This window comes from Cnephaeus nilssonii (assembly GCF_951640355.1).
Source record: "Cnephaeus nilssonii genome assembly, chromosome: 3".
In the NCBI taxonomy this organism is placed as follows: Eukaryota; Metazoa; Chordata; class Mammalia; order Chiroptera; family Vespertilionidae; genus Cnephaeus; species Cnephaeus nilssonii.
In genome coordinates, this window is record NC_137074.1 from 64,890,294 (window position 1) to 64,903,492 (window position 13,199).

At 39.9% G+C, this 13,199-nt stretch overlaps 1 protein-coding gene across 1 annotated transcript in view; it reads left to right on the forward strand.

The window, feature by feature from the left end:
- Nucleotides 1–12,436, forward strand: part of USF3 (upstream transcription factor family member 3) — a 53,726-nt gene extending 41,290 nt beyond the window's left edge. Inside the window, exon 7 of the mRNA XM_079766633.1 lies at nt 904–12,436. Coding sequence (XP_079622759.1) covers nt 904–7,358 — 6,455 coding nt within the window. The 3' untranslated portion in view covers nt 7,359–12,436. The remainder of the gene's footprint in view (nt 1–903) is intronic.
- Nucleotides 12,437–13,199: the final 763 nt, after the last annotated feature.

Consider the following 13,199-nt stretch of genomic DNA (forward strand, 5'->3'; position numbering starts at 1 on the left):
ACGGGGTCACAGAGCATAAACAGCAGCAGCCCAGGCTGCCCCGTTAGTAGGATCCAAGGGTGAGGCTGTCTTCCTTAGAAAGGAACAGGGGTGTAGACATCTCCATTACTCAGTAGGGTAACATACATCGTCCCTGCCAAGGAAAATGCAAGTTCCATTGTTGACGCTTTCCTCCAAGTTCTACCACTTTATTTCTTACATGTTGTACTTGTTCTCTGTTGTTTCAAAGGGTAAATTAGAAACGCGTTTAATGCCATTTATAAAAGAGACTATTACCACCATAAGTAATGTTAGCTGCTGTAGGCTGTGATATTGATATTCACTGTTATTTTCCTAGCATGTTACCATGATATCAGTATGTCTCCCTTGCTTTACCTTTGTAGCTGCCCTATTGGGAATTTTTTGAATTGAGGGTTTTAAGATTTCTACATTATGAGTAATTTAAAAAAAAATTATTATTTTTTTATTTCAGAGAAGAAGGGAGAGGGAGAGAGAGAAACATCAATGATGAGTGAGAATCACTGATCAGCTGCCTCTTGCATACTCCTTACTGGGTATCAAGCCTGCAACCCAGGCCTGTGCCCCGACTTGGAATAGAGCTGAGACCTCCTGGTTCATAGGTTGATACTCAACCTCTGAGCAACACCAGCCAGGCTTTTGAGTAATTTTTGACCTTTGAGTTGTTTACTTTTAAAGATATATACCTTTAAAAGATGGGATAGAAGTTTGAGATACAATTCTAAAAAGAAGAAAGAACTTGTATTAGGAAATAGCTGAAGATTCTCAGTTGAGGTATTTAGAATGCTAGAATTGGATTTTACTAGTTTTAGTACACAGTTCTTAAGTTATTGTAAATATTGATGTTTACAGGTAATTGTTTCATTTATATTTTTAATATTGTAGCTGAAGAAATTAAAAAGCTACGTAAACAATTGGAAGAAATTCAAAAAGAAAATGGCCGGTATATTGAATTACTGAAAGCAAATGACATATGCTTATATGATGATCCCACAATCCACTGGAAAGGAAATCTTAAAAACTCAAAGGTCTCTGTTGTTATTCCCAGTGACCAGATTCAGAAAAATATTATTGTTTATTCCAATGGGAGTCAGCCTGGTGGCAACAGCCAGGGAGCAGCTGTTCAGGGGATAACCTTTAATGTTGGCCATAATTTACAAAAGCAAACCGCCAATGTGGTGCCAGTGCAGAGGACTTGCAATCTTGTGACTCCTGTGTCTATTTCTGGAGTTTACCCTTCTGAAAACAAGCCATGGCATCAGACCACAGTTTCTGCATTGGCTGCCAACCAGCCTGTTCCTCTTTGTCTTCCTGCTACCATTCCTGCTCAAAATATTCTCAAGCTTGCCACCTCCAAAAGCGATTCACATGTGCTTGGTGCCACCAGGGGCTCACTGGTTGCTGTTCCTGTAGGACCTGAACCTTGCCAACATCAGTCCTTGCACACAAGTCTAAATGGTCAAAATTCTTCTGAAAGTAAGAACGGGAAAGAGAATCCCAAATTATTGAAAAAAACAGTCCCTTGTGCCACAAGCGTCCCCTCCAGCTCCTCAGCAACTACCACTAAAGTGAACCCTGGAGGCAAGTCCTGCCTGAGCACACAGGATTTGAGAAGTGATTTTCAAACCACCTTTGTTGTTTCAGTTACCAACACAGTCTGCTCCCAGCCTCCCAGATCTGCAGGTGATTCTGGTCCAGTGAGTGTTAGCAAGGGTGCAGACTCCACAAGCGTTACCGCAGTGGTGGCCCCATCTGTCCCTGGAGGAGGGAAGACCACCGCTCCTGTGAGCAGTCCTTCTGCAAATCCTTTGGATAATGGTTGGACTCTTTCTTGTTCTTTGCCTTCTTCAGCTGTTAGTGCTTCAGATTTGAAAAACATTAATAGCCTTACTCGAATTTCCTCATCTGGAAACACGCAGACAACGTGGACTACTTTGCAACTGGCAGGAAACACTATTCAGCCCTTAAGCCAGACACCGTCTTCTGCTGTGACTCCAGTATTAAATGAGTCTGGTACTAGTCCCACCACAAGCAAGCACAGTAGACATATGGCTACAAGCATCAACTTGAATAATTCCTTTCCAGCAGATGGGCAGCCAGTTGAGCAAGTAGTTGTAACCTTGCCTTCTTGTCCATCATTACCTATGCAGCCAGTTATTGCCCAGCCACAAGTTAAATCTCAGACCCCCCCAAATATCCTTCCATTGAATTCAGCAATGCAAGTGATTCAAATGGCTCAGCCAGTAGGGACAGCTGTTAAAGCAGCTCCAGCTAATCAAAACGTTATCATTCTTCAGCCACCCAGCACCACTCCATGCCCAACAGTGATGAGGGCAGAGGTTCCCAACCCAACTGTAGGTCAACAGATAGTAATCATACAGGCAGCTAATCAGAATCCTTTGCCACTCCTCTCAGCTCCACCTCCTGGTTCTGTTCGACTCCCTGTCAATGGAGCCAATGCTATAATAGGGTCTAATTCAGTGCAGAATGTTTCAACCCCACAAACTTTTGGTGGAAAGCATCTTGTCCACATATTACCAAGACCTTCATCTTTATCAACATCTAATTCAACACAAACTTTTTCTGTTACCATGTCGAACCAACAACAGCCTCAAACCATTTCTTTAAATGGACAGCTCTTTGCTTTGCAGCCTGTGATGTCTTCATCAGGAACTACAAACCAAAACCCTATGCAAATTATTCAACCCACCACCAGCGAAGATCCAAATACCAACGTTGCCCTGAACACATTCGGCGCTTTGGCCAGCCTCAATCAAAGCATATCACAGATGGCTGGGCAAAGCTGTGTACAATTGTCTATTAGCCAGCCTGCCAATCCTCAAACTATTGCAAATAATCAAACCACCCCAGCTAACTGTGCTTCATTAACAGCAACTGTAGTATCTCCCATGACAACCGATACTTCAGCCACACTACCCAGTACTTATAATCTAGTGACTACTCCCTCAGTGAACACTGTAGCTTGTTTGCCTAACGTGAAGTCAAAAAGGTTGAATAAGAAGCCAGGTGTCAAGAAACATTTAGCAGCTAACAAGTCAGCATGCCCCCTGAATCCAGTCAGCGATGTGGGCCAGGTGGACTGCCCCAGCACTGAAGGCTCAGCAGAGCCACTATGTAATGATGGACTGCTGGAAAGCCCCCGTCCTGTGGTGCCATCTGTCACTATGTCCCAGACAAAAAGTACTGTGAGTGTTTCTGATTCACATTCTTTGGATGTTCCGAATTCGGAATCAGTGATACCTGAGTCTGTACCCAAATCTAAGTCAGCAGAAGAGTCTAACTCACCCTGCCAAGAATCTATAACAAGTGAGCATTTTGCAGTGGCCCCAGCAAAATCCAAAGATTCTGTCCCCATAGTGCAACAAGAGACATCTCAGGATAAGCCACCAATTAGTTTGGCATTGTCAGATGCTCCTAAATTCGGTACTTCAGCCAACGTGTTGATTCCATCTCCAAATGATCCCCATGTTTTGGTTTCTCAGGTTTCTGGTTCATCATCTACCACGAGCACTACAAGTACTGACTGTGTTTCTGAGGTAGAAATCATTGCTGAACCTTGCGGAGTTGAGCAAGATTCATCAGATAGAATGCAAACTACAGGTCTCTTAAAGGAGCAAGGTTTAACTGCATTGCTGTCTGGTCTTGCTAAAGAAAAAGATCCTCAGAAATCATCTCTTTCAGTCCAGGTGGACCATCCTGACTTTTCTTCAGAAAGTTCTAAAATAATTGATTCAAGTATTGATTTGCATCCCAAACAGGAGCTGTTGCTGATGAACAGTGATGATAGAGATCCAGGACAGCATCATTCCTGCATCCCTGATCAGGAGATTATTCATGGCTCTTTGCTCACCAGTAGGCAGGCTGACTCTCCCATGTCAACCAGCTCGGGTAGTAGTCGTAGTTTCTCAGTTGCATCCATGCTTCCTGAAACCACTAGAGAAGATGTCACCATCAATGTAACAACTAATACGTGTGACAGCTGTACCTTTGTAGAGCAAACTGATATAGTCGCTCTTGCAGCAAGAGCTATTTTTGACCAGGAGAACCTTGAGAAAGGAAAAGCTGGTACCCAGGCTGATACAAGGGAAGTTACTTCAAAGCCTTCTGAAGCATCATCTTTAGAGGGAGACCAGCCTTTCAAAACACAGGTCTCTAAAGAGAATAGCCCAGGTCAGGCAGAAGCAACACCAAATGAATTTAATTCTCAGGATTCAATTGAAGCAACTGTGGATAGGCCCCTTGAAAAACCAAGTTGTTCGGTAGGAATTAAAACATCAAATGCCTCTTTGCAGGTTTCGAATTCTCAGCCACCAAGCATTACCAGTTTAAGTGTGAATAATCTTATCCATCAGAGCAGCATCAGCCATTCTCTCGTCAGCTGTGCTGGATTGTCTCAGACTTCAGAGTCAACAACTGTTTCTGCTACAGTTAATCTGACTGTTTCATCTAGTTCCTATGGCAGTCAGCCTCCTGGACCATCTCTGATGACTGAATATTCTCAAGAACAGCTAAGCACTATGACTGGTACTGTACCAACTTCACAGATTCAAGAGCCACTCTTAAAGCCAAGTCATGAAAGCCGCAAAGACTCTGCTAAACGTGCTGTCCAAGATGACCTTCTACTATCTTCAGCAAAACGTCAAAAGCATTGTCAGCCAGCCCCCCTCAGGCTTGAAGGTATGTCCCTGGTTAGCCGAACTCCAGACAGCATTTCTGATCATACTCAGATGATGGTTAGTCAGATCCCTCCCAACTCTTCAAACTCAGTTGTGCCTATTAGCAACCCAGCACATGGAGATGGCCTTACGCGATTATTTCCACCTAGTAACAACTTTGTGGCCCCTGCATTGAGGCAAACTGAAGTTCAGTGCAGTTCACAGCCTTCGGTTGCTGAGCAGCAGCAAACCCAGGCCAGTCAACATCTGCAGGTCCTGCAACAGCATGTTCCAGCTCAAGGGGTATCTCACCTGCATAGTAACCATCTCTACTTAAAGCAGCAGCAACAGCAGCAACAAGCAGGGCAGTTAAGGGAAAGGCATCACTTATATCAACTGCAGCATCACATACCTCATGCAGAGAGCTCTGTCCACTCTCAGCCCCATAATGTCCACCAACAGAGAACTCTGCAACAGGAAGTTCATATGCAGAAAAAGAGGAATCTTGTTCAGGGCACTCAGGCCTCCCAGCTTTCCTTACAACCGAAGCACCATGGGACTGACCAATCCCGATCCAAGAGCAGTCAGCCACATCCCCACCATCAGCAGATACAGCAACAGATGCAGCAACACTTCGGAAGCTCCCAGTCGGAGAAGAGTTGTGAAAACCCTTCAACTAGCCGGAACCACCCTAACCATCCCCAAAACCATCTCAATCAAGAGATTATGCACCAGCAACAGGAGGTTGGAAGCAGACAGCAAGGCTCAGGGGTTTCTTCTGAACATGTAACTGGGCATAATCCAATGCAGAGGCTCTTGACATCAAGAGGCATAGAGCAGCAGATGGTATCCCAACCGAGTATTGTGACTAGACCTTCAGACATGACCTGTACTCCACACAGACCAGAGAGAAACAGAGTTTCAAGTTATTCTGCCGAGGCACTCATTGGAAAGACATCTTCTAATTCAGAGCAGAGAATGGGTATATCGATTCAGGGTTCTAGAGTTTCAGATCAGCTTGAAATGAGAAGTTATCTTGATGTACCCAGAAATAAGAGTTTGGCCCTTCATAATATGCAGGGTCGTGTGGACCATACTGTTGCCTCAGATATCCGCCTGTCTGACTGTCAGACATTTAAACCAACTGGAGCCATTCAACAGCCCCAGAGTAATTTTGAAGTACAGTCTTCAAGAAATAATGAAATAGGTAACTCTGTATCATCATTGAGGAGTATGCAGTCTCAGGCTTTTCGAATTAGTCAAAACCCTGGTCCACCACCAATTGACCGCCAAAAGAGATTACCTTATCCACCAGTTCATAGCATCCCAGCAGGAAATGCTATCCCACCAAGGGACAGTGAAAATACATGTCATCAAAGTTTCATGCAGAGTTTGCTTGCCCCTCACCTTGGTGATCAGGTCATTGGGAGCCAGAGATCACTCTCGGAACATCAGAGGAATACACAGTGTGGTCCATCCCCTGCAGTTGAATATAATTGTCCCCCAACTCATGAAAGTGTCCATATTAGAAGAGAGAGTGAGAATCAGAATAGGGAAAGTTGTGACATGCCCCTAGGTGCAATTAACACCAGGAACAGCACCTTGAATATTCCTTTTTCCAGTTCTTCTTCCTCAGGAGATATTCAAGGTCGAAACACAAGTCCCAATGTTTCTGTGCAGAAGTCCAATCCCATGAGGATCACTGACAGTCATGGGACCAAGGGCCACATGAATCCTCCAGTCACAACCAACATGCATGGGGTTGCAAGGCCAGCTTTGCCACATCCATCTGTGTCTCATGGAAATTCTGATCAAGGGCCTCCTGTACGTCAAACTAATTCTTCAGTTCCCCAGCGATCAAGGCATCCCTTGCAAGACAGCAGTGGTTCCAAAATTCGTCAACCTGAAAGGAATCGTTCTGGAAATCAAAGGCATAGTAATGTCTTTGATCCGAGTCTTCCCCATCTTCCTCTCTCTGCTAGTGGCAGTATGATTCTTGGACGCCAGCAACCCACTACAGAGAAGAGAGGAAGTATTGTTCGTTTCATGCCTGATAGCCCTCAAGTACCTAATGATAATTCAGCACCTGACCAGCATACACTATCACAAAATTTTGGTTTTCCTTTTATTCCTGAGGGTGGCATGAATCCACCAATAAATGCTAATACTTCTTTCATTCCACAGGTTACTCAGCCTAGTGCTACTAGAACTCCAGCACTCATCCCTGTAGATCCCCAAAATACTCTACCTTCCTTCTATCCCCCGTACTCTCCTGCTCACCCTACACTGTCCAATGATATTTCGATCCCCTATTTTTCTAATCAAATGTTCTCAAATCCCAGCACAGAGAAGGTAAACAGTGGGAGTTTAAATAACCGATTTGGATCAATTTTATCTCCTCCAAGACCTGTTGGTTTTGCTCAACCAAGTTTTCCTCTTCTCCCTGATATGCCACCAATGCACATGCCCAACTCTCACTTATCCAATTTTAATATGACATCTTTGTTTCCAGAAATAGCTACAGCTCTTCCTGATGGCTCAGCAATGTCACCTTTGCTTACAATCGCAAACTCCTCTGCCTCTGACTCTTCCAAGCAGTCCTCAAACCGACCTGCCCACAACATAAGCCATATTTTAGGTCATGACTGCAGTTCAGCTGTTTAAATACTGATAGACTAAGTGTAAATGTCACAGGTGAGGTTACAAATGTATTTGTTTGTGCATGCACACATACATGCACATGGAGAGAGAATTGCGTGTGTATGTTTTTGTGTTTGTAAAATCAATTTGCAGTTTTCTTCTGAATGTAGGGAAGCCGTGTCAGATGATACGAATACTGGGTTGTCAAAAACAAATTATCTTTCATTTTTAATTGCATGATGTGCTTTTTAAATTTTCCAAGCAGATTTGCATTTTCAAGTTTGATTTGTAATGTTATATTCCCTAAATATTAATCAGCTGGAAGTTGGGGGACATCATCTTGGGGTGTGTTGAGTAGGAGGAATGACCTCAATTCTGAATTTTATTGTTGAAAAGTTGTAAACTAGTTGAAATAGTTGAGTTGTTCTAAAAAAAAAAAAAAATGCAGATAGTCCCAGAAAACACAGTGACTCATAACCAAATGCTGGTTGGTGTCAGCATCTAGAACAGTTTCTTACCCATGGCATGTATTGAATTAATACAGAATGTATATCCATGGTTAAAGTCAAGCAAATAATTGAGTTGTTTAATCAGCCTTTATTCCCAAGATTTGGTTTAGGTAGAGGCTTCTTTCTTAATTAGTAGTATAACAATTACTTAGTTATCTGAATTTCATGTCCTGTTCTTCAAATTAGGGAGCCATGATATCCTTTAATGTGCCAAGATCCTTAAAGATAGAAAGTTAAAAAGAAAAGTACATAGATATTCTCCATGTTGTGCTTGCATTTTACATGAGCCCTTAAGGATAAGAGCAGTTGTTGAGTTTTGCATGTGTTCAGTTAAAAATTGTTTCATAAGTTGAGTTTTGTTTTCATATTCTCTCTTCATTCTATTTATTGATTTTAAAGTAAATTCTTTTACATTTGTTTAATTGGTAGGGACTGATCAGTAAATAGTGTCTTTGGAATCTACAGAGTTTTTTGAACCCTACTTTTTAGATATTTCTTTGCAAAGTCTTAAGTCTGTCCTTATATTCATTTACTGATATTTTTATTTAAAATATGGCATTGTATATTGCATTATTATCCTTCATAGTAGAATTATAAGAAGATGAATTTGTTCATTATTTTTCCTGATGGCAGATGTGAAATGGTGCTTTAGAAACCATCTTTATATATCTCTGTATGTTATGTGTGTGTGTGTGTACACCCAGATTTTAAAGTATAAACTGGTTGTTTGAAAATAGGCCTGCCATCTGAAATTGGGAAATTGAGACCCAAGACCTGCTGAAGTATACAAAAACTTGATGTAGGGGGCTTAAGAAGCCCCACGGAAGTTAATAATCTAAATATATATATATATATGTATATACTCACATATTGAATTTGAAAACTTAAACTAAATCAATGATATATGCTCATATTCTCAAACCCACTACATTTTGTTGTTATATTCTGCCAAAACTGGATGGAGTGGGAGAGATGCATATAAATTGTTCTGTCTTCTCTGTTAACAAAGTGAACCCAAGAACCAGCATTTTTTTTTTCCTCCTTAAAAAAGCCTCCTAGGGCTTGGTTAGAGCAGTGACTCCAGTGAATACCTCTTCTAAAGACTCAGCAAAAGGGTCATCTGTGCCTCTTCAACTGTTCTCACCAAACTTTCCCATCCGCTCCTGCTGCTGACTGAAGCAGCCTCCTGGGGGCAAAAATACTGTAAATGAGGAAAGCTTTTGTATTTTCTCCCTTCAAAATGGTCATGGGAAAGAACAGGAGAGCTTCATGAATAAGTTATTCAGCAAAGCCACAGATAAACGCATCAGTTAAAACTGTTAATTGAGACAAAAAATGTGAGATTTATGACTTGTTGTTGTTTTTTTAATCTTAACTGAGTTTTAAGCTTTAACATTCAAGTTTTTCTTTGTACTTGAAAGGTCCAGGCTGCCAGTTTCAAGGACAGTTTTCAGTGTGTTTGATTATTTATTATTATTCTCTCCCCCTTCCCTCCACCTCTCTTACACACACACACACACACACACACACACACACACACACAGTGGCTAGCGAGTTCTGAAGAACTGGGGACTCTTAGATATAATTGGAACTAAGGTAACAAGCTAAGGAGAAGCTCAATTTGAACTCTGCGATGGAATGGCCTCAAAGCCTGGAACTTTCAGATACTTCTCTGTTGCATTGATTGTATTTTTCTGCTCAGCTCTGTTCAGAGGTAGCATTTATATTTCTCAGAGCTTTCATTCCAGGCATGTAACACCTTGATCCCGAATGAGTCTTTATTCCTAAGTAAGGCTTATTTGACCACCAGAGAAAGGATGTGACCATCTGCAAGTAATTTGGCTCCTGCTTACATGTAGCTATAATTATCTTACAGAAATGTGCATATATATGTAAGAGGCCATTTTTCATATGAACTCAATTCTGAAAGTGTTCAGAGCATAGTAATCTTACTTGATTTAAAAGCACAAGTGTATGAGATTTATCAGCAGTATTAAGTATTTGATCATTAGAGCTACATGATTTTGGGGTGGAATTTATTTTAATATCTATCAATCTCTGGATGTAATATTTGACAAAGGATTGGCAGAGAACCATAGCCAATTTTGGTTATAGTAAATTTAATGTTATTCTTGGTTTCTAGTATATGACTATAGAATGTAAAACCATTTTCACAAATAATTTTTTAATTTCTGGAAGTATACAAACTTATGTATGAGATATAATTGAGAATCATTGATTAAATTAGTTTCTCTTTTAGTGTTGCGAATCACGTGGAATCAGTTCCAGAAAGTGGTTGATTCCTCTAAACATTTCACACGGTAACTTCTAATGTGGTGAAAAATTTCAGATTTCTCATCATGTGTAATTTTTAATATGTCAATCATGGGTAAATTAAATTTGATGTATTTTTTTCTTTTTTGGTACAAACAGGTTGTTTTGGTATGTTTTATATTACTTCAGGAAATTTATTTTTGTTTTTATTGTAAGACCCTTTGGGGATACCAGAGATGGCACCCTTTATCCAAGTAAGGACTGAGAATTCCAGAGTGATCATGCTTTATAAAATTTATGTATTAGAACTGTGGAGAGAGAAAAATGAGGAGGGAATTTTTTTTTTTTTTTTGCAGCAATTTCAGTCACATGTCAGGGTGAACTTCAATGAGGGTCAACTTTTAAAATCAGTCTTTTAAAATATAAAATTATTTAAACAAAATTATTTTAAAGATAATTCATTTGCCTTGTTCTTGCCTTCTAACATCAGCCATTTCCTGGAGAGGCTGAAAGTTATACTCCAAAAAAAAATATGGGAAGACATTTTAATGGGAGTAAAGTCTTAAAAATTTGAGAAAGGATCAAGACTTACAGATATGCATCTTCTTAGCTGTACCCTTCCTTTGATACATAGGTACATAGGCTCTTAATTTCTTCCATCTGCTCCATATCAAACAGGTGGCAGGGAATCTGTTTATTTCCTTAGCATGATGATTACTCCTTTGCCATGAAACATTTATTGGGCACAGCATCTATTGGGTCAGTGTGTGACAGGAAGTCATACTCCCAAATTAGTGATTCCCAATTCCTGGTTTGGGGAACCACTATGTTTCCCACTGTATTAAGTGACAATGAGAATTTTTGAAACAAAAGTAAATAAAAATTGATTTAAAATATTGAATGTGCCATATAGCTCTGTTCCTTATTTAATGAACCATGTTTTGCCCTGCGTTCTACACTTCCTGTGTGAGCCCAAGGGTGTTTCTACCAGAGTCTGTGGGGGACATCAAATGTAGAGTGAGGCAGTCCAGATTTGCTGGTAAGAAGTGTTGAGGACCTTTTTGGACACAATTTCTAGTTCTGCTCACATGCCTCTTTCCTGGTACTGCACTTTACCTGAAACTGTGCCTCTGGTCCCAAGACCAGCCATTGGAACATATTATTCACCCACTCCTCTGTTAAAGCAAAGGACCAGCCAGGATGGTATATGTCAACTAATCAAGCACCGTGAAGACAAGTACAGCTGATGTTTCTCACTATTGCCTTATTCTCTGAGCCATCTTTGATTTCAATCCTGTAAAAAAAAACTTACTAGGTAGAAGCAAAACTTCTTTTAAACTCAGAGCTTGTATGTGGTGGTCATCCAACATCCTTATTTCTAGATTTGCACAAACCCCATCAACCGTAATCTTTTTCTGTATCATGCATGTATTTAGATGCTACACAAACATGAGCCAACTTGTGTTGAAAATATTGGGCATAATATCCAAATTGGTGTTTTTTTGGATGACTGCATCATCTTCATTAGAGATTTCATGAGAAATAGAAGATAATTCTTTGTTTGCAATTAAACCTTTTAAAAAATATCTTATTTTGGGGGGCTCAGTTATATGTTTGGTTATATATAATACTATGTCATAGGAAGTTAATGTTTACTCCATTTCGATCCCCTCTTCACTTTTCTGGATCTCTGTTCCACATCCCCTGACTCTTAAATCAATTTTTCATCTGTGAGGTCATTGAGGCACTGGACTTGATTATATTGGTAACCTATAAGGGGAGTTGAACTGTTGATCTTCCAAGAAGAAAGGGACCAGACAGTGTTGCTTAAAATGCTGCAGTTGTGTTACTGTGAAGAAAAGATTTGCTTCCACTTTTAGCAGGATATATATATATTCATTTTGGTAAAAAATAGGTGGAAAAATCTGAGAACATAATTACCTTCACAAATTATTTATAGATACACTGGGCAAGAAGCTTACTCTAGGGCAGTCACCAGAAAACAAACCAACCCAACTGTAGTGCTTTCAAAAGTGTAATATTTGTATCTATTTCCATGCCAGCAATGCCCGCTGCGCACTGTGTCCTATTACTGTAAATCACCTGGTTTATAATTCTAATGGGAACTAACTTGTTTTGTAATGGAATCCAGAGCAGATATGTATAATATGACCAGGATTGTCCTACAGTTGTAAATAAGAATAGGTCCTGTTTATTTTGACATCTTTTTACAAATGCATTGTATTAGGGTGTGAATATTCTGAACCATGCTCTTGTTTAAAGTTTTGAAATTTTTATTGGTAAATGTAACATTTTAATGGTTGTAATAATTATTTGTATAGATATAAATATAGTATTTTATTTAAGAAAATAAACTTTGCATTTTTGCATTGTGAATTCTCTCTTTTCTGATCATTCCATGTGCCACTTCAAGCCTGATATTAAAACAACTTCTTTTGCAAACTAAAGTCTCATATTCAAATAACCTTTAAATTTTGCCAAAGTGTCTGAAAATGACACCATGACACATTTCCCCTGGGGATTATGTTCCTGATCAAAGAATCAACTTCAAATATATCATAATTATGATTAGCACTATATCTTTAGAGCAAACTATACACCTCTATGCTGTTGTAAAAGATAAAATTAGAATTTCAGATCTGGAAGAATATTAAGAGATTATTCCATGTACACTCTCCTTGCATATTATAGTGGAGGAAACCGCAGCAAGCACTTTGGGGCAAGAATTAGCTCTTTCATTACAGCCACATCAACTTAGTCCCATCTCACCAGCATGAAGTTTGAGGGGGGAAATGTTGCAGAGGACTTGTACAGGATAAAGCTACATAAAATGTAAATGCCTACAAGTCAAACTATTGTGTAGGAATAGTCTACAGATGTGATAAGAATATAAATTAGGTAAATGATAAACTCAAAGTTCAGGTTAATGGATACTTAGGAGGAAAGGGGATAGTATCAAGAACATTGGTATGTTCAATTGAATTGGTTAGTGGACATGCAGGTGTTCATTTAATTTACACCTTAAGTTTTTGTCTTATGAATGTATAAAATATATCCCAAA